The sequence below is a fragment of the Ascaphus truei genome, chromosome 7, assembly GCF_040206685.1.
Source record: "Ascaphus truei isolate aAscTru1 chromosome 7, aAscTru1.hap1, whole genome shotgun sequence".
Taxonomy (NCBI): Eukaryota; Metazoa; Chordata; class Amphibia; order Anura; family Ascaphidae; genus Ascaphus; species Ascaphus truei.
Genome location: NC_134489.1, coordinates 48,497,884 through 48,518,576, shown reverse-complemented (window position 1 = coordinate 48,518,576; position 20,693 = coordinate 48,497,884). Strand labels below are relative to the sequence as shown.

The following is a 20,693-nucleotide window of genomic DNA, read 5'->3' as shown; positions in this document are numbered from 1 at the left end:
TGGACGATACCAACCACTTTTTTGCTCATGGTGAAATTTGCAGCTCACTTTTATTTTTTGAAGTGAAACTTCTTTCGTGGCAGTGCCATCCAAAAAAATGTCATAGGGAAAAAACCTGAAAATTGTCACGGAAAAAAATAACAGAAGTGACTGATTTGTATTCTGCGCATGTGGTGGTGCAGCAGGATCTCACACACACCTTCCCCCCCCCCCCCCCACTCCCCTCCGGAGCACAGTAACGGCCGGCGCTCAAGCTTCCCCCCCTACCCCCTGCAGCAGGCCTCTCACCGCTGCTGTTACGGGCGGTCTCCTGTGTAGGACTCACGCCGAAAGATTGGAAGCTTGAAGGCAGGGTACACAAGGTGCGTGCGGGGCGGTGATGTGAGATGCAGGTGGGGGGGGGGGGGGGAAGGGTGATGTGAGATGCCGGTGGGGGGGAGGGTGATGTGAGATGCAGGTGGGGGGGTGATGTGAGATGCCGGTGGGAGGGAGGGTGATGTGAGATGCAGGTGGGGGGGAGGGGGATGTGAGATGCAGGTGTGGGGGGGGGGGGGGAGGGCGATGTGAGATGCAGGTGTGGGGGGGAGGGCGATGTGAGATGGGGGAGGGCGATGTGAGATGCAGGGGGGGGAGAGCGATGTGAGATGCAGGGGGTGGAGGGTGATGTGAGATGCAGGGGGGGAGGGTGATGTGAGAAGCAGGTGGGGGGGAGGGCGATGTGAGAAGCAGGTGGGGGGGAGGGCGATGTGAGATGCAGTGGGGGGGAGGGTGATGTGAGATGCAGTGGGGGGGGGAGGGTGATGTGAGATGCAGTGGGGGGGGGGGGAAAGAGGATGATGTGAGGTGCCGGGGGGGGGGGGGGGTAGGAGGAAAGAGGATGATGCGGTGTGGGGTTAAGCCCGTTTGGTTACCTCTGATCTATGTTTTGGGGTTCAAGAGTGTCAGCTCTTGAGCCCAACCGTTGTACTTGCATACGGTAAATGTACAACAATAAAGAATTTTTGTGTTTTTGCCTTTCCAGGGATGGCAGCAAGCAGGAATTTTCAAAGGGGGTTTTACGGAGGAATTGTTGTCAGAATGTGCCTAGCTAGTCAGGGTCCCGAGTTGCTGGTTCCCTTAAAAATGTATCCGGAAATCAGGTCTGATTCCTGGATACATATAGGCACATAGTCCCGGCAATATCTCCCCGTGAAAACACTTGCGCGACTCACCGCTAGGGTTCCCCTGCTTTAGCATAGCCCAGAAAGGTAAATGGTGAAAATGGATGTAAAGTGTCCCTGTAATTATAAGGGGTCCCTAGGTTAAGGGGGATACCCAGTTACTGCCCAGGTCACCCAGAACCTATATAGGGGTTCATGGATTCTCCAAACGTAGATGAGGTTGTGAGGGGACTCATAGTCCAGTTCAAGTCTATAAAATAGTGTGTGGGGAATATAGGCTAATAGAAAATAAAGTGCAGCTTTCTGTTCTATTCTCCCAAACCCAGAGACTTAGGACATGTAAAAGTATATTTTTATTAACATTGTGTTTTCTTTAAGGTATACTTTTGTGCACGGTAATAAGCTGGGACTTTCAGAACCAAAGTTCCGACAGACTTTCAGGACGAACAAGTTTGGTGCCAGTAAGTCTGGAGGACATCGGAGTTGAAAGAAACCAGAGGATGTCTGAGGTGTGAAGACCATTTGGGTAGCAGGGAAGGGCTCAGGTACCCACGTCCTGGGATGAATGGAAATCGTCCAGACTGCCATTTGCCCCACCAGACTTGGAGGAGCCCGACCCAGCGGGTGGCATCTGAATAGCAAGGGACTAGGTGGCAAACTTGTGCATGTCCTTTGGCAGATTCAGAATCCCCGCTTACCCGGCTTCACAGGACCGGCTTCGCTCCGATTGGCTGGAACAAAAGTTCCCACGCTGTGATTGGCTGTAGTATTTTGTGAGTGAACTCCAGAATGCTATAAGAATCCCCTCAGCCAAATCAGTCAGATTCTCAAGCGCCAAAACAGCGGCGGAGTTTTTGAATGTGGAAAAAAGATGCCCTTGCTTGAATAAGAGAGGCACCGGCTTCAGAAAAACCATCCCGGAATATTTCTAAGTCCAGCTTTTTGCGGCCAAGTTCTGCGAACTGAATATAGCGGTCGTGGCTGGGATGGGATTTCAAGCAGATTTTAGTTCCAGGTCGTTTGGAGCCAAGTCCCGGTCAAGAAAAAATCAAATCCTCCGGAGAGAAGGGAGCGGTGCCGTCTGGAATTTCATGCCGATTTGAGTTCCAGGACATTTCGGGCTAAGTCCCGGTAAGAGAAAAACTCTTGTTTAGCGTGCCATACAGCTAGGAAAGTCTAGTTTTTACCCCAGTTCCCAAGTAAGTGTGTCTCTTCTTATGTAGTTTGTGTATCATTGTATGTATGACTTTTCACTTTACATGTTTTACTCAATGTATGATCCTGGTAAAAAGAAGGTGTAAATGCCTGGTCTCCTATGACAGGTATGGAGGTGGAGTATTATTATGTGTGTGGGTGAGGGGGAGAGATAGGGGTGTGAGAGATAGAGGGGGAGTCTCGCAAAGGCCGCCGACACTGGAGGTGGGGGGCAATGGAAACTGTTGTCCTGGGCCCCAGGAAATGCAGTCTACGGTGTGTGTGTGTGTGTGTCTCTATATATACACACACACACTTTGTATGTGCCTTCACAATCAAACTTCAATGTATTTTATCAATTATATTTATGGCATGAAACACTTTGAGTGTCAAAACACACAGAAGTTTCACTTATAACACGTGTGCTTGGCACACAGCTCCTTTTCTAAAATTTTTTAATTTAACTTAAGAGAACCATCACCTTAAAATAAAGTTTGTGCAAGACAGATTCCTGCTTGTAAGTTGGCGACATCACCAAGGTCTAGTTTCAATAGCTAATAAGTATAAATGGGGCCTACTACTGAATACTACCTGGATACAGGCTGTGTAAAGGAGAGTATTTCACGAAAAGAATGGCGACTTTAACTATGAGGTTTAAAAGACATTAACATGACAGGTCATTAGCAGTGACATTGGAAAAAGTGTGTCAGAGGGAGGTATACATTTTGAGACACATACATCTTAATTTGAATAATAATCAGAAATATTCTTAAAATGATATTTTAAATGTTAGCCAGTATGTCTGGAAGTCTACACAAGCTTTATGTAACAAAATTAAAATAACTAACTTACCTGCTTGGGAAATATTTATTGCTATTCAGAAGGCATGCAGCACCATCAAGTGTGTGTCTAGTGTAATCTATAGCAGGACACTGAAATAAGAAAAAATGGAACAGAGATTTTATAGCAACCTGCATGTTACCAACAATTATGTGAACATTTAATTGACACAATACAAATTAATTTGAATCAGCATTAATGCCCATATGCTGTATCGGTTACTAAAGTTTGAAATAAAACACTGTATGCACCCAATGACAGTCTTTCACATAACTAGCAATGCAATTAACAACCACATTTTTTTTTAAATAGGTCAATAGATATCAAACAGTTATTAAAACGGATAAAAAGGATGCTGAAAATTGCAGAATGAAGATGTCCACCCTATTATTTCAATGTTTACACCGATCAAGGGATGCTCACCAATATATTATTTTCTTCTTTAAAAACGCGGTTTATTTAAATTTTAAGAGTTACAATGAAATAAGGGAGGATGATATATACATTAGTTACATAGTAGAAGAGGTTGATAAAGACACTGTACATCCATCAAGTCCAACCTATTCTAAATTTAGACGACCGATACTTATCCTACATTTGTATTCACAGTATTTTGATCCAGAGGAAGGCAAAAAAAAAAAACCCCAGTGAAACATTATCCAATCATGTGGCATCCTTCCTGACATTTTCAGTGACCATGCAATAGTGTACTGTGTAAGGAAAATTAAACCACCCCAATCAAGCCCTATAGTTCTTCTCATTACAACATTTAGAAACTTTAACCCACAACAGTTTCTGGATGACTTTACCAACAGCCCTTGGCACAGAATCGACTTAATTCCCGACCCGATTCTGCGCTCGACTATTTCCAATCTGAGTTCTTAAAACTCTGTGATACCCATGTACACTGCGCAGAATTAGAGTACCGGGGCCCACCATCCGTGGGTTACAACTGACCTTACAGCGCTAAACCATTTCAGGGATGCCTTGTGGAAAAACTACAAAGTAACTGGCACTACCAAGGATCATAACTACAGATGGCTGCGGAATATGTGCACAAGGCAAACAAGACATGCAAAAGCACAATATTACTCTGACACTCTTCGCCAGAATACATAAAACCCAGCTAACTTCTGGAAAGTTATCAACAATATATTCCAGCCTTCTAACCATCAACAACCAAGTAATATCACTAAGGAGGATATTACTCTGACAAATCCCACGGACATTGAATGCATTTGCAATTAATACTTTTGTGGTGTGTGCTACTAACTTATTAGTAAAACGCAACCCAAACCACAAACATGAACCTCATTCTTAGAGTACCCCTATAGCCCCACCCTCTCCCAACACTGCCACAATTTTCCATTTGTCCCAGTATCTGAAGAGGAGATTACACAAGTGCTCCTCAAATTAAAACTAAGCAGCCAATGTTGACCTGATTTACTGCAATCTAAGTTCCTAAGATTTGGTTCCCCAGCCATTGCCAAACCGATTGCTTCCCTAGTCAATTTGTCTGTCTGCAGGCCATATCCCTAAGACCTGGAAAACTGCCAGAGTTGTCCCAATCTTCAAAAGTGGGGACAAAAACACTGTCTCAAACTACTGGCCAATCTCTCTTCTCCCAATACTATCCAAAGTCATGGAAACATGTGTTCACTCCCAATTAAGCGATTACTATAACAAGACAAATTTCCCTAGCCAATTCCAATCTGGCTTTCGCCCCAAACACGCCACGGAAACTACCCTGCTAAAAGTTTGCAATGAGATCCAGTGTGGAATGGAACTGAGACAACTTGCTGGTGCAAAATTCCTAGATTTTGCAAAGACATTTGATACGGTTGAGCATGTTCAGGCTTGCCAGAATAAACTTTAGTTTATTCAATTATTGTGTCCTGGTGTGCTGGATCCTGGACACAGAGATCCTCGCGTTCGACTGGCTCACCGTCACAATGATGTCAGTTAGTGGCCGGTGTCACCAGGACTTTTAACATCTTTTAACAGGGATCATTCAATAGGCAAAACAAGGTAGTGGAATAAAATTAGGTTTATTCGGGTAAACCCGTGTACACACAATGAATATACAAAATACAGAACGAATACACACTAACTGGGTGGGGTCTAGAGGTGAAAACTAGTCTCAAATAGATGCAGAGCGCCTGCTACGGAAGGCTTACCCTAACCGGGAAATCCCTCCCAGCTTCCTGGTCCTCTTTTCGGCTAAAAACCTTAGCCGTGACCGCTACGTTCTATTTTCAGAACTTGTACCTGGCGATTGACTTAGTTTCTGAAGCTAGGAAAGCCTGCCTTGCAGAGTCTAAGCCGGTTGCTCTGCTATTCGTAACAGAGCAACTTTGAAAAGCCTGCCCGCACTCCACCTACTCAAGCCCCAAGATCGTCTGGTTCGCAGCCATCTCCTTACATACACTCCGCTGTTCTCTCTAACATGGAAGTAGGAGGAACGACCAATCAGAGTGTGGGAATTCCTTCCCACTAGCCAATAGAAACAGGGGCTCGTCTCTTGGCTGACGTCAGAGGACGGGTGGGCAGGAAATACGGATTAGCCAATGGGAAACACGCCTACGAGCGCCATCTTCCCCCAGCTAACCCATTGCCAGGCTCCATCAGGTCTGGCAGACTCAAAAGGTGTCCCCACAGGGTGCCCTTTGTTCTCCGGACCTGGCAAAATCGCCCTTCCTCGCCCACCAAATGTTTTTCTCACCTCTGGACATCCTCTCTCCTTTGAACTCCAATGTCTATAGAGACATCCCGGCACCTATGTGGATGCCCGGGCTGACAGCATAGATATTTATACAAAAAGCACAAAACACTATAAAACATGTTGTAATAAAGAATATGACTTGGGGGACCTTATACCTGTGAGGAAAATGGGTCTGGGATACTTGGGCTCGAAAACCAGGATTTTGGGGGACACTGGAGAGCCCTGGTGTAATTCACCCCGCGTACCCGCAAATCATGTCTGCACGTCAGGGAGAATTACTGGACCTCCGGTAACTTAGTCCCCCAAACTCCTGCAAACAAAAGGAATACATTTCGACCCAAAATATTCCACCTAAAACTTACACTCCCGAAGTTTTAATGTCTCTGGGGCAAGGGGAACAGGTAAAGCCTAAAAACAGGTCATGTTTTTACATTGCATGGCACATTACATTGTCCCTGGCTTATGGTGCTACTGAGCTGCCAGGGACCCAAAGTTTTCAAGGGTAACCAGTCGGGCTTCAACTTTATTATGAAGACTGGCTACCGCCTACCGTCACACGCGGATGACCCACGATCAAATGAAAGTGTCTTTCCTTACTCCATCCATCTACCAGCAAAACCGCACCACAATGCCCCTTGGTTTAACGTAACGGCTTCCTCATGGGTTAATGGGGTTAATTAATCCCTGAGGAAGCCAAGGTGATGCACATAGGGTGAAGGCTTTGTTTTGATATGCAAGTGCAATATTACGTTTTGTTTTAATAAATCTTTGAGGCTCTACAATGGTCCTTATCTCTATCTTGAGAGGTCTTCTGACACGAGATTGGGAGAGTGAGGAGCAGTACGACCCAGTACCAGTTCCGGTGTCCATATTTGCTGCAGTTCCAGATGCACTGCTTTGGATAAATGCAAGTTTAAAGACATCTAAGGCCGAGTCCACTGTGCCTCTGACCACGCTTGGCACAATGAATTTTAATCTGTCCGGCCACGCTCACGCACCCTCACGGTTGCTAGGTGCATGCAGAGACAGATAAAATTGTGTTTCAGACACGCTGAAGCATCACATGACCTCAGCCAATCAGCGCCAGTCACTGCCCCCCACGCTCGCACTTACAAAAAAAAAAATTGCCGGACAGCCGAACACTCATGCTCGAAGAGTTGATGACGTCACCACTCAAGCATGAGCGCGTTCAGCGGCACAGTGGTCGCAGCCTAAATGTGAGCGCACTACTTATCTTGAAAGCAGGAGTATTGTGTGTCAGGACGCACTACCCTATGTCCCTCTTTTCTCGTTCTGTTTTTGCACCCGGGTCATTGTATCTGTGCTATTTTCTACAATCTCAAAACACGTGTGGTTGAGGACCTATTATAGGAAAAGTTAAGTTATTTTTGCATTGGTTCAAATTTGTTTATGCATGTTTTTGAAATTTGTTTGTTGGGGCGCTTTAAAAAAAAATAAAAAAATATATATATTATTTATTTTACAAAAAAAAAGTATCACAGGTAATTTGGGGTAGTGGAGCTAAAAGTTGTAAACTTCAGCTCTGGGGACCTTACTCTAAGTTCACAGCCAAGTGTGAGAAAATAATTTGTTTCCTTCTAATTGCAGGTCACAAATGACAGATAATGCAAACATTTCTTACCTCTTTTGGAGTTTTATGGGCTGCACAAAGAAATATCCATTGTTCAGTTGCAGTCATTTGAGTACAAGTATCAGGATGGCATTCAGTCTGCAATGTAAAATCATAGTTTAGTACATAAATACAGCTGTGGCATATGTAACTATCATTAGAATCGATCACTTAAATTCGACAAAGAGGAGCAACATTAAGAAGTTCTGTACAGTTTAACATTTTAACGCAGTATACCATAAACTTGGTGATATATTTTTTTGCTTGTCATGTTCTCAAAAATGAAACTTTTTGCCAAGTTTTCACCCGTTTATCATGTTACTGGTATTAGCTGTTACCCTGACGTCTTCTATTTTATTTTGTAGGTGAAAGTGGCCATTTCTTTCCTTACGTGGGTCATTTTTAGCAACTGATGCCTCCAGAATGCAACTACAACATTTACAAAGGGCTATATTACTAAATTCAAGAGGAGAGACTTCACAATTGTAAAAAGAAAAAAAATATTTTTATGATGAAGCAAGGGAATTGCTGCTTTAAATGTCAGTTCAGTAAATGTGTCTGTAGTGTCGAATGTGAAGGAACAAAATCCAACTCTCAAATTGTAAGGTTGCTACGAATGGAGAGATTATAAACCAGTACAGCGTGTTTTAAAGGAGCAGTCATGTGTGTAGTGTGTAGTGTGTAGTGTGTGTGTATACACACACGCAAAAATGTGGGAAGCAAGGAGGTCTCTGGAGCTGAAACGCATTTATTTCAGCTGCAGGGACCAAATGCTTCGAGATACTTACCCAGGAAGGTGCCGGAACTTCCTGGTTGTTTAAATACCCGTGTCACGCAGGCTAAAAAGGAAGCCATGAAGGATGGCATCGAGCTTCCTATTGGCCAGCGAATGCAGGAGATTTAAATGCCATTTTCTTTCCCCCTTGAGGGAATGCTACCGACGGCTCCTTCTTAGGTACGTATCTCAGGAAAGCAGGGAGTTCCCAGAGCTGAAATTAACACGATGTAGCTCCTGAGATCTCCTGCATCCTATGTTTAGAGAATTTTTTTTTTTAAACACACGCAAGCAGACATGCTCATTTAAAACAAATCACAATATTTTACACTAAACCATGAAATAGATTAAATACAACATTAATACATAACATGCTTTCATGTGATTGTAGTTTTACAGATTCAGTTGTACTTAAAGGAGCATGGGTAACGCCCCTACTTCCTATAGGCCCTCGTGACGCAGTTGCTTTAAACCTTTCCAGCCTTGCCCCCCAAGTCTGGTGAAAGGCAGGCCCTCACATAGCGACGGGATTCTGCCGGGGGGGAGAGGAGAGAAGGGGTTTTGGCTCCGGGCTGGGGAACTCAGATAGCAGCTAAGGCCTGGTTCCCACTGCATCCGACGGCACGCGCGGCCACGTGCGCGTCACTCACCAGCTCCTGAGTTCCTCCCGAGTCGGCCCCAGTCCCTCCTCGCTGAAAAGCTCGCTGCGCACTGTGACACGTCAGCAAGCAGGGGATACGCGAGGATTGTGATCCCGAGCGGCGCCGCGTCACGTGGTGTGGCAGGGAGCCAATGAGGAGGGTAAGAAGGGAGCTGTCTGGAACTACGGGAGGGAGGCGGCTTGGGAGGGAGGTCTGGCAGTCGTGATACTCTCCCGCACACAACCGCCGGGAAACCTGGATCTATAGGACTAAGTTTCGCAATACGAAAGGAGGAATGAAATGCCAGAATTGCTGGTTTTCCTGCCATCATCAGCATTTATCTGAGGTTTTTGGAGATGATGTCGCAAGTGTAAAGGGATTGCAGGGATGCCCTAAACATGGCTATGGAATACAAATGCAGCTACCTCTAAATAAAAGTTAACTGAGTTAATTTTGGTCCGTATTCACTAACTGGTGGTAAGCTTCATCACATCCTAACGTGCATAAGCAAAATACAGGTTGGTCTGTAAAATGCAATGTAAAAGCCACATCATAAACCCACTCACCAGACCCGTTTTGGCCACGCCCCCCACTTCTAAAACCTGCTCCCTGAAGACTGCAGATAGCGGTGAAGTGCCCTACACGCACTCTGTAAGCGCTGCAACCTCCCCAGAAAATGTCACTCCCCCACCAGTTTGTGCACCCCTGCCTTAAGGGACTAAACACAATCAACAAAAAACATTTGTTGACCATGAAAATTTAAAAAAAAAGTGTATAGCAATTAGATTTAAGAAAAAGAAAAAATATTAAATCAGGTACATTTAACCTTGGTTCAGTTTTGTTCTATGAGGGATTGTACCATTAAGATACATTCGTTAGGTTAATTCTAGCCTAATCAGATATTTTATTGTCCTTAATCTTTTTATTTTTGGCAGCAAAATGTCTTTACAACAAAGAACAAAAGCAAAACAAACAATGGTGATTTACTGTAGATCAAACTAATTGTAGATCAAATTAATTACATTAAAAAAAAAAAACCCACTAAAGCATTGGTTACTATGGAAACAAACTTTTTTTTTAAGAAGATGCTAATCAACTTCACTTAACGTAATAAATCCCATCACAGATCCGAGGTGCTAGTGCACACACTTCTTTGTGGGTTTTTTTTTTTTGGTTGTTAGAAATCTCCTCGACCCCTCTTTAAGAATCAACTTCTGTACTTGTCTACTTAGGAGAAATAATAGGTTTAAACCTTTTTGTTGGGACCTGTAACAAATATATGAACCATTTTGCTCACGTCTACTATACAACACAAGGTACTCATTACCAGTATTCTTGCAGCATGTGAACACACAACATAAACCGGTTTAAAAAATAGTGATAATATATTCTAATTATTTATGTACCGATTCAAAAATATGAAAGGTAATAAAATTACCTGGAGTTTGACAGCAAGTCCATTAAGCTCAAGACAAAATTGCCTGCAATATAAACACAATTATATAAACTCAAACTTTGATTTTAGTTATGATTTGTGAAAATTATTATTACCAACAGCAAAGTTAAAAATGCAACTTTGTATTATATTATTAAAATACTGGCCTATTATCCCTTAACTGCAAGAGGGTAATGCACCTGAAAAGCAAAGATTAGAGGTCCTTCTGCACAGTCACACAACAGCTGTACATATCATCTATTCCCTTATGGGCTAGAGCAGCGCTGCACAATCTTTCCTGCTTCCCTCCCTGTTCGCTCGCGCCCCCCATCCCTTACCTCCTCTCCGGCTCCCGCCGTCAAATGACGTAGCGGGGTCACGTGATGTCACATGACCCCGCGGCGTCATTTGCCAACGCGTCGCCAAAGAGAAGGTAAGTGAAGTTGCAAAGGCCTCACGTGATCCCCCGGCATTAATTTAAATGCCGTGGGGGGGGGGGGGTGCGGGGAAAGAGCGCGGGACCCCTGCACCCGCCTCGCCCCCCCTGCGGGGCGTGCCCCCCAGTTTGCGCACCGCTAGGTTACAGATTCCCAATATTAGGGTCATTTTACTGCCTCTTCAGTCCCCTGAATCTCCCCAATGAAAGAGTTATAATAAGTAAAAAACAGTAAATAAAAGTCTCTCCTTTCTGAGGCTTTAATGCACATCTAATATCTCAAACATAAGATCAGACCTGACTGTAGCCTTGGGCGAACACTAGAGGCAAAAGTCAAGTATTGAAGCTGTATCATCACCTACATGCTTTCCTGTATTGCTACCATGTGATTTCTGGTGTAGCAAATACAAGATCAGCGCCTGACATCTTGAATAGAATAGGAAGTCATTCTCTTCTGTGATTATCTTGTGTAAAGCTCTCAAGGATTTTCTCTAAAAAACGACCAGGCTAGCGATTACGTTAAGTGCTCTAAGGGACACACATACTGCAACTCCTCTCGAGCAGAAAAAAAATATTGTGAACCATATTTACCAAGCAGTACTGTAGACTACACATAATGACCCGTCTACTTGTAAAGGCCATAAAGTGTCTTTAAGCACTAGAATATGTCTTTTGGATTAGCACTACTTAGTAAATATGACCCTGTATCAGGCAGCAAACCACGCTGCTGATCACATATGTTTACATTGTTTGAACTAGGTAGGGCGTCTACCAGTGTAGAGTACCTGAGTACCTCTGTTCAATAGTAGGAGATTCCTTGGTTCAGAACACCCATCCCCAAAAAGGAGATTATAATAATAATAAACTTTATATAGTGCTTTTCTCCCAACGGAACTCAAAGCACTTCAGTTAAAAAAAGGGAAAAGACGAAAACATTTAAGTATATGAAAGAGACCAAACACAAGGAAAGATGATACTGTAGCTATCAAATGTCGGACAAGTTATGGCTAATTAATTAAATACCTGGGTAAACATGTACGTCTTGAGCTTGTTTTTTATAAATATCCAGAGAGGGGGCCTTTCGAACTGCACGAGGCGGACTGTTTCAAAGCGTGAGAGCATTGTGGCTAAAAGCTTGGGCACCAAAGGAAGATTAGTGTATTAACCTTATTATCTAGTGCAGGGGTGTGCAAACTTCAGTCTGCGCCCCCCTTACCTGTTCTCCGGCGTCTAACGTCACAATTTGACACTGCGTTGCCATGGCAACACCTCGCCAGAAGCCGCCGAAGACCAGTTAAGGGAACTTACTGAGGCCGCACGTGCTCCCCCAGCATTTTATTTAAAAAATACTTTGGGGAAGAGCGCGGGGCTTCTGTAAGCACCCCCACCCCCCCCCAGTTTGCGCACTACCGGCCTAATGCTACAGACCTTCCAGCTTTGCAACCATGTAAATGCTTGTTTAGCAGTCACATGCTCGCATCCCACCACTAAAGAAAAGACACGAGCAGAAGAGGAGATTCTCCTTTACTATTCAGATCGTGTTTTGTTATTGGATTGCCATCAAAAAACAGCACACACAAAAAAGGGGGCCTTTGATGTCAAAAGGGCATTAAAGTTGTTACGTACATTTGCATGAGTAATGAATACCTACCGAAGATGTTCATACTTCCATACACCTTCATCCTGACCGTCGGGGGGTTCCAGAATTTTGTCAATGTTTGAACAATCTGCTCTTATATTCTGCTGAATATACTGCAGGGAAAAAATAAAAACTAATCAATATTACTCGATTTTCCAAAGCACACCCACCCTCAAATTCCATCTACCGCTTATTCATATAACCTAAAAATTATTATTGCACAATTGCCTACTTTGCAGTTCCCAATTCTGTTACAGTCTGAAAATGCAACCATTGCCTTATATGCTTTACCATAAATTACAATTAGGGATTCCTTTTTGCTGTTTATTTTTTATCTGTGTTTACCAAGGTTAACAATGGATTTGAATTTGGTGTTTATCGGTCCACAATTTGTTTAGTTTTCATACTCCCCTTACATGAACTTTATCTCCTGCCTGTGACTGGACAAGAGGTGGAAATCCATAAGAAATTATGCATCACTTCTATTTTTTTTTTAATTGGTTGTAACTGGAAGTACAAGATAAGCAGTCAGTGGTGTTTGCCCAGTGCCTTTCGCTTAAAACAGAATACCCAATTAAGATTGGTCTGACTTTTTGTCATTAATATCCTAGGAGTTTCCTTTTAGGAAAGGCCAGTAATGGCCAGGTAATGCTCTGTTCGAGGAGGATCATTACTATTATAAGCTAACTTTGTCTGTGGATTATTGTGATTCACATTTTTTGTATTTCACAAAACATATATCCTCGATGAAAGCATCGCAGAATAGTGCTAAAATAGAAGTGATTTATTAAAATCAGGGTATAACATGTAGGCTGGCATGTGCATTACCAGCAAGGCAATGTCCTCTTCTGGGGAGGATTATTGTTTTTACAAGGCAAAATGTTTGAATTTGTTTCTATTTAATTTATTTTGTGTAAAGTTTCAGTTCTATTGTTTATTACATATTTAAGGTTTGCTTTACTGCAGCTCCCTCTCCACATTTTAAAACCTATTAGTTGTATCAAAAATCCCTTTTGTTTTGTCGAAGTACTGTACATACGCTAAGTTGACAATTCTATGTATGCTGTACTTTTGAGCTTTATTGATCTATTAACCTTGTGACCAATGGTTGTGAGATAAGCAAACGAAAAAAACATTACAAGATGGTTTGTCTTTTATATCCAGTTAGATTAAAGCAGTTATAAAACAGAAAAGAGCACAAAAGGAACTACACTTCTATATTGCACCAGAGATAGTTGGCGAACGTATTGAAAAAATAAACCCTCAACCCCCTTAGAATGCTGTGCTTGGGATCCAAAGAATCACATTGCGTTATAAATAATGTACAATTGTATGCATTGTACAATAAAGTATTTAAGATACCAATAATCGTGTTGTAAAGTATTCATAAATAAGAAAAGTTGGAGCCACGCCGGCATCGCGTTATAAGCGGATTCGCGTTGTAACGGGGTTGAGCTGTACTTGATTCATGAATAAATACACACACAAATTCTCGGACCAGATGCAGCTTATTGATACGGTCTCTGGGCCGCTTGGAAAGATAATACAAGAAACTACAGCGCAAGCTGGTCTGGGGTAGTGATAACCGTGTCATATACACCTGGAAAAAAAATCAATTCAATGAAAAGAAGTGAGTAAAATGAAAAAATATAAGTGATAAGGTGCTCCAAAATGGTGGTAAATTGCACTTGCATATGGTCTTTAAAGATCTTAAAATGTAAGATCAGTGTATTTTCCAAGGTTCTTAGAATTTAAGATCACTAAAGACCATATGCGAGTGCAATCCAACACCATTTAGGAGCAACTTATCACTTATATTTTTTTCATTTTACACACTTTTTTTTTTTTTCATTGAACGGATCTTTTTCAGGCATATTTTACACTTATTTCTACCTCAGCGCTATAGTTTCTTCTATTACATTAAAGCAGTGCGGACCTTTACTTTTGGGGGAAGGCGTGTTAATTACCTGAACCGGGAGGGGGGAGGGGTGCTCCCAGAGCCAAATTTGTGGGTGAGCCAAACCTCGATCTCCAGGTTTCCCCGAGATCATTCCTTTAGGTCCGGGAATAAAATCAGGGGGCAGACAATATAAAGCTGCAACAATAGTGCAACGTCATTGCTACTTTCTATTAGTAACTCCACTTCCATATTTGCAGTTTGTTTGGGTCATACACCATCACACACACACAAAATGAAATATCTTGGGAACCTGGGGGGCAGGGGATAATAAAGCAGATTCAGAACAAGTAATAAAATAAAAAACAATACCAAAATACTTACTATTTTAAGCACTTGCTTTTAATCAAGTCCCCATTATTAGGATAAAATGAACATTGTAACCCCTATTCAACATTAATATACTTACTGAAAAGTGAACACAATTTAAAATGCCATGCTACAAAATAAAACTTTTGCATGTAGAATTTAAACGTCTTCCACCTAGAGACTATGTGATAAATGTATTTAAATGTCCTTGCTAAGTATCGCACCTGCTGAACAGCCAATGTACTATCCATCTCCTCAAAAGATTCATCTGGCCAGTTGTAAAAATCCTAAAAGAAGAAAAAAAAAAAAAAAAATTAGTAATAATGAAAATAGAAAATTGATACCAACCTATCGTAATTATTTCCCGGAGAGTCCTTTCATGGCAAAACTGACAAACAGACAGACAGACAGGACAATCTACCTGTGGGAGGACCATAAAAAGCCCTTCCTTTCCTCCTGAGGTAGTATCCGTACAAAAGCTGAATATATATAGTACTGTATGTCTTTATTTTTATAGCGCCATTAATATACATAGCGCTTCACAGAAGTTATATAACTAGAAAAATTAATATCTTGGATCTAAACTTTCATAGGGAATTGATGAGCTATGCCATGGAAGGACACTCCAGGAAAAGAAAATGACAGTAAGTTGGTATCAATTTTCTATTTTCCTGGTTGTCCCCATGGCAGTGGTCACCAATGGGACGTGTCACAGCTGTTCCCACATTTAAAAAAAAGGGGGGTTCTTCTCTGCACTGTCTCTAGTTCCATAATGTAAAGGAGTGGTACCCAAATTGTACTCCATATTCAAGGTGTGGTTAACTAATACTTTATAAAGGTTCATGATTATTTTTACTTCCCTCCCATCCATTTAATGCAAGATAAGATCTTGTTTGCCTTTGCAGCTACTGCATGACTTTGGGCACTGTTGCCAAGCCTGCTGTCTACAAGCACTCCTTAATCTTTCTCCAACAAGGATTCTCCATATGTATATATATATGTATGTATGTATGTATGTATGTATGTATGTATGTATGTATGTATGTATGTATGTATGTATGTATGTATGTATGTGTCTTTATTTATATAGCGTCATAAATGTGCATAGCGCTTCACAGCAGTAATACGTGACAATCAAATAATAAATGACAAATAACAGAGGGTAGAAGTGCTTCAGACATAAAAGTAACATTTAGGAAGAGGAGTCCCTTCTCCGAAGAGCTTACAATCTAATTTTGTTGGTAGGAAGAACGTACAGAGACAGTAGGAGGGCATTTTGGTAAGTGCGTCTGCAAGTATGATGTGTTATTTATCAGCCATGTAGCTACTCGTTATCCCCATTTAATTTGTAAGTTGCCTGTTTACTCTTGTTTCACAAATGCATAACCTTACATTTATCTGTATTAAACCTCATCTGCTATTTAACTGCCCAAGTCTCCAGTCTATTCAAGTACTTCTGGAGAGAAATTACATCCTACCCTGATTCTACTACCTTACACAATTTAGTGTCATCGGCAAAGATGGAGACTTTGCTCTCTATACAAACCTCAAGGTCAATAATAAACATGTTAAAATGCAGGGGTCCTAGTACCGATTCTTGAGGTACTCCACTCACAACTCTAGCCCAATCTGAAAAAGTTCAATTTATTACAACTCTCTTTTGTCTATCCTTCAACCAGTTTCCAATCCAGGTGCAAATATTTTTACAGAGTCCAATTTGCTTTATTTTGTACACTAACCTCGTGTGGAACCGTATCAAAAGCTTTTGCAAAATTTAAGTAGACCACATCAATTGCATTACCCTGGTCTAAATTCCTACTTACCTCCTCAAAGAAACAAATAAGGTTAGTTTGGCATGATCTATCCTTCATAAAGCCATGCTGACTATTACTAATCATTTTGTTTTCCATTAGGTATTCCTGAATGTATTGATGTTAGGTTTACATGTCTGTAATTCCCCGGTTATGATATAGCTCGCTTTTTAAATATAGACACCACGTCTGCTTTATACAAATCTTGTGGTACCGAACCTGTGTAAATGGAGCCCTTGAATATTAAATTAAATGGTTTGGCTACCGAACTTCGCATATCAAGAACTCTTGAATGTATGCCATCACGGCCAGGTGCCTTATTTACTTGAATTTTATCAAGCCGTCTATAAACTTCTTCCTCAGTTAACCAATTGTTCGTTAATATAGGAGGTTGTGGCTTCCTCTTGTGGCACTACTATTGAAATCAATTCTTCCCTGGTTTGCCTAAATAGAGGCAAATTATTTGTTTAATACATCTGCTTTTTCCTTATCTCCAATAATTTGCCTGTCCATCTCACACAGAAAGGGTCCTCTATTTTCTTTTCTAAATTTTCTGTTCTGAAACAACTTTTTGGGGTTGCTTTTGCTTTCTATTGCAATCCTTCTTTCATTATCCATTTTTTCTAATTTGATAGCCCTTTTGCAACTTTTGTTACATTCCTTATAATTGTCACACAGTATAATGCACAAATCCATTCTGATTTTAAGAATCTGAATGCCTGCCTCTTCTTTTTCATTTCCTCCCCTACCTATTTAGCCACATTGGTTTAGACTTGTTTGTTTTATATTCATTACACTGATAGGTGTGCTTTGCTAACAATGTTTTTAAAAGACTGACTATTTGTCTTCCACATTTTTCCCTGCAAAAACATCATCCCAATCAATGTATTCCTTGTAGATTAGTCTTTAGTTTATTAAAATCTGCCTTGTAAAGTTTAAAGTCTTTGTTGAACCCAAGTAATATGTTTTTTGATCATTTATTTCAAATGAGAAATTTTATGATCACCGTTACCCAAATGTTCCCGGGCGAATATTTGTTATTGCTTCTACATTTTTTGATATTACCAAATCCAGTATTGCCCCTCCTGGTTGGTTCCTCAATAATTTGGGTCATGTAATTGTCCTTAAGCAAACCCAAAAAACTGCTTCCTTTCATTGGCAAGCTAATAGCATTGACCCAGTCTGGATAATTAAAATCACCCATAATGCAAACATGACCTAGTTTTGATTCCTTCTCCCTTTGCGAAGTATTTTGGCTTCCTCTCTCAGATATTTGTTGGTTTATAGTATATCCCTACAAACATTTTCTTTGTAATTATACATCCACTGCTAATTTCTATCCGCAAGGTCATTACATTTTCATAATTCCTTTCATAAACATCTTCCCTTATAATAATAGGTTTATAATAGGTTTCAGATCCGGTTTAACATATAAACATACTCCACCTCCTATTCTCTTTGCTCGATCCGTCTGAAAAAGTGAATAACCCTCTAAATGAACTGCCCAGGCAGGAGTTCCATCCCACCATGTTTCAGTAATGCCTATATCATACTGCTCCCTTGTAGCTATTAATTCAAGCTCATCCATTTTATCTGTCAGGCTTCTTGCATTAGCAAGCATACATTTCAGTTTTTTTTTCAGCCTGTACTATTATCTGATCTGCTCCTGCCTTTCTACGCCAATTGGGTTTAGTCTTTAGAAGTTTTCTAGTATTATCTGTGTTTAATATGGGTGTCTCCCTGTTTGCCAAACTCCCACTTGCCCCCATGTGCCCTTTCTATTACCCAAGAGGGGGTCGTGCACACCAAAAAAAGGATGCAAACAAATGTGTTTTGCCGCCGTCACGTGTGCTTATAGTAGAAGCGGCGCGACGGCTTGGTTCGCAATCGCTGGAAGTCAATTTGATTTTTCCAGCGACCGCAGTGTGCCATCGCCGGCACTATAAGCGCAGCCTTAGAGGCCTCTGAATGCGGATGTACTTGTTAATGAAGTGTTTTCTTTACCCTTCGTTCAAAAAAAGGTGTAGTCAGAGAAAATCAAACCCCTCCCAAGTCTCCGTTCACCGTGTTCATAAACCAACTTTAAAGCAGTATTCTCTATTTTTAATCCTTTTTTTATTATTGTACCTGAAACAGGGTGTCCTTGGAGGTGATCTATGGATTGCTACAGAGTGCAATGTGGTTCCTGGGATATTTTAGTTTGTGTCAGTGTAACCCAAACATTTTACAAGTATGGCTACTGGGTCACCAATAGAAAGTCGCTGGTTATACAAGTAGATAAAATCTTACCAGTCCAACATGGCTGCACTGTATATTGCTGCATGCTACACTGTTAGGCTGCGCTTATAGTGCCGGCGACGCAACGTTGCGGCAAAACAAATGTATTGCCGCCGTCGCGTGCGCTTATTGTAAGTGCGACGCAAATTTCTGAAGCTGGTCAAATTTGATTTTTCAGAGGCTGTCGCCACATGTGACAACCCCCGGAACAATCAGAGACCTGTTCGCCCACGACGTCGCCGGAAAGCAAATGACAACTTTCGCTAGCGGCGACGACTATAAGCGCAGCCTAAGAAATGCAATTTGTAATTAATTCCTTAAAGCTGTCTTTGCTGTTAGCTCGGTTAAATAAATTTAAGAAAGAACAATTAACATAGTAAATTTCTTTACGAAAGCTTGTGCAGCTACATCGGATTGCTTCTTTAGGCCACGCTTATAGTGCCGGCGACAGCGACGCGCTGTCACGCCAAAACAAACGCATTGATGCCATCGCGTGCGCTTATAGTAAGCGTGACGCAACGACTTGGTCGCGATCGCTGGAAGTCATTTCAATTTGATTTTGTCAGCATCGCCGTCACTATAAACGCGGCCTAAAACTGTACCTATTGAGCATCTCCAAATCATAAAAGTATCTCTCTTGCAGTCAGCGAAACGGCAACATTGGTTGCGATACATGGATACCTAAGAACATACTAATAAAAACAGTCTTCTCAAATATCTAGTATCCATGAAATGGGAGAGAGGGCTGCTAGGATTACTTTATTGTCCATTATTTTTTTTTAAGCTGAACAGAAATAGTGAGAGTTGGCCAGTGTTCTGAACTCTTTTACTGCTGCAATGTATGTGGCAATGTAGGGTCATGGACGTTCCAGCTTCAGGATCATATGACTGCTAATACAAATTGCAAAAAGCTTTGCCCTACAGTTTAACATATTCTGAAATAAGGCACCTAACTCTTCCTTTATCCTAAAAGAAATGCTGATCACTGGCTTCTGTCAAGAAAAAACCATAGAAACCAAAATACCATATCTGTAAACTGGGAAAATGCAAAGGCTGAAAAACATTCCCATGATTAAAAGTTATATGAATTGCTCAGTAGGAAAATTGAGGCTGCTTTGGGAACTGGGTAGCATCTATTGGTGTAAGTCAGAGGTCTCCAAACTACGGCCCGGGGGCCACATGAGGCCCCCCCACAAGATTTTATCCGGCCCGCAGCTATATATATATATATATATATATATATATATATATATATATATATATATATATATATATATACACACACACACACACATATATATATATATATATAATTTCCCAGTGTAAGCACAGCATCCTCTCTTTATAATTGTCACATTTCTCTTTTGATCTGAATCATATCATGCTGAATACCCCAAAAAGATCCAAATTAAAAAAAAAATACCTCATCCATAAAATATATAAAGAGATTTTTTTTCTTTGGCCGCGAAAATGTGTAGAATATACGATGTGTCCCACGTACTGAAAACTTTGCAGACCACTGGTGTAAGTGGTCGAACTATGATTGTACTGGGGGTAGAAATCTTTCTAAACCAAAGGTTCCACAAAGCCAGCCAAAAACACCTATACATAAACAATTAAACAATCTAACTGTTTTCCCTAAACCAACAATGCTAAAAGCAAATATTTTGATTCTTTTGCATTCCTTAGGGGCCTCTGACTGGGCGAGTGTTTGTCAATCAAGTGTTTCAATTATATTAACAATTGAATGAAAATTGTGACTTAATCACAAGATCATCCACAGAAGGTACATTTGTGGTGCACACCACACTAATAATGTTTAATTTTTAAGTGAATATATACAGTGAAAAAACCTTGGTGAAAAAGT

At 41.3% G+C, this 20,693-nt stretch overlaps 1 protein-coding gene across 1 annotated transcript in view; it reads right to left on the bottom strand.

The window, feature by feature from the left end:
- The window catches only part of MOB4 (MOB family member 4, phocein), a 30,660-nt gene that overhangs the window by 3,639 nt on the left and 6,328 nt on the right, over positions 1-20,693 (bottom strand). Inside the window, exons 2-6 of the mRNA XM_075608331.1 lie at positions 14,963-15,025; positions 12,485-12,585; positions 10,401-10,443; positions 7,559-7,645; positions 3,207-3,286 (exon numbers count right to left, since the gene is read on the bottom strand). Of these exons, the coding sequence (XP_075464446.1) occupies positions 3,207-3,286; positions 7,559-7,645; positions 10,401-10,443; positions 12,485-12,585; positions 14,963-15,025 (374 nt within the window). The remainder of the gene's footprint in view (positions 1-3,206; positions 3,287-7,558; positions 7,646-10,400; positions 10,444-12,484; positions 12,586-14,962; positions 15,026-20,693) is intronic.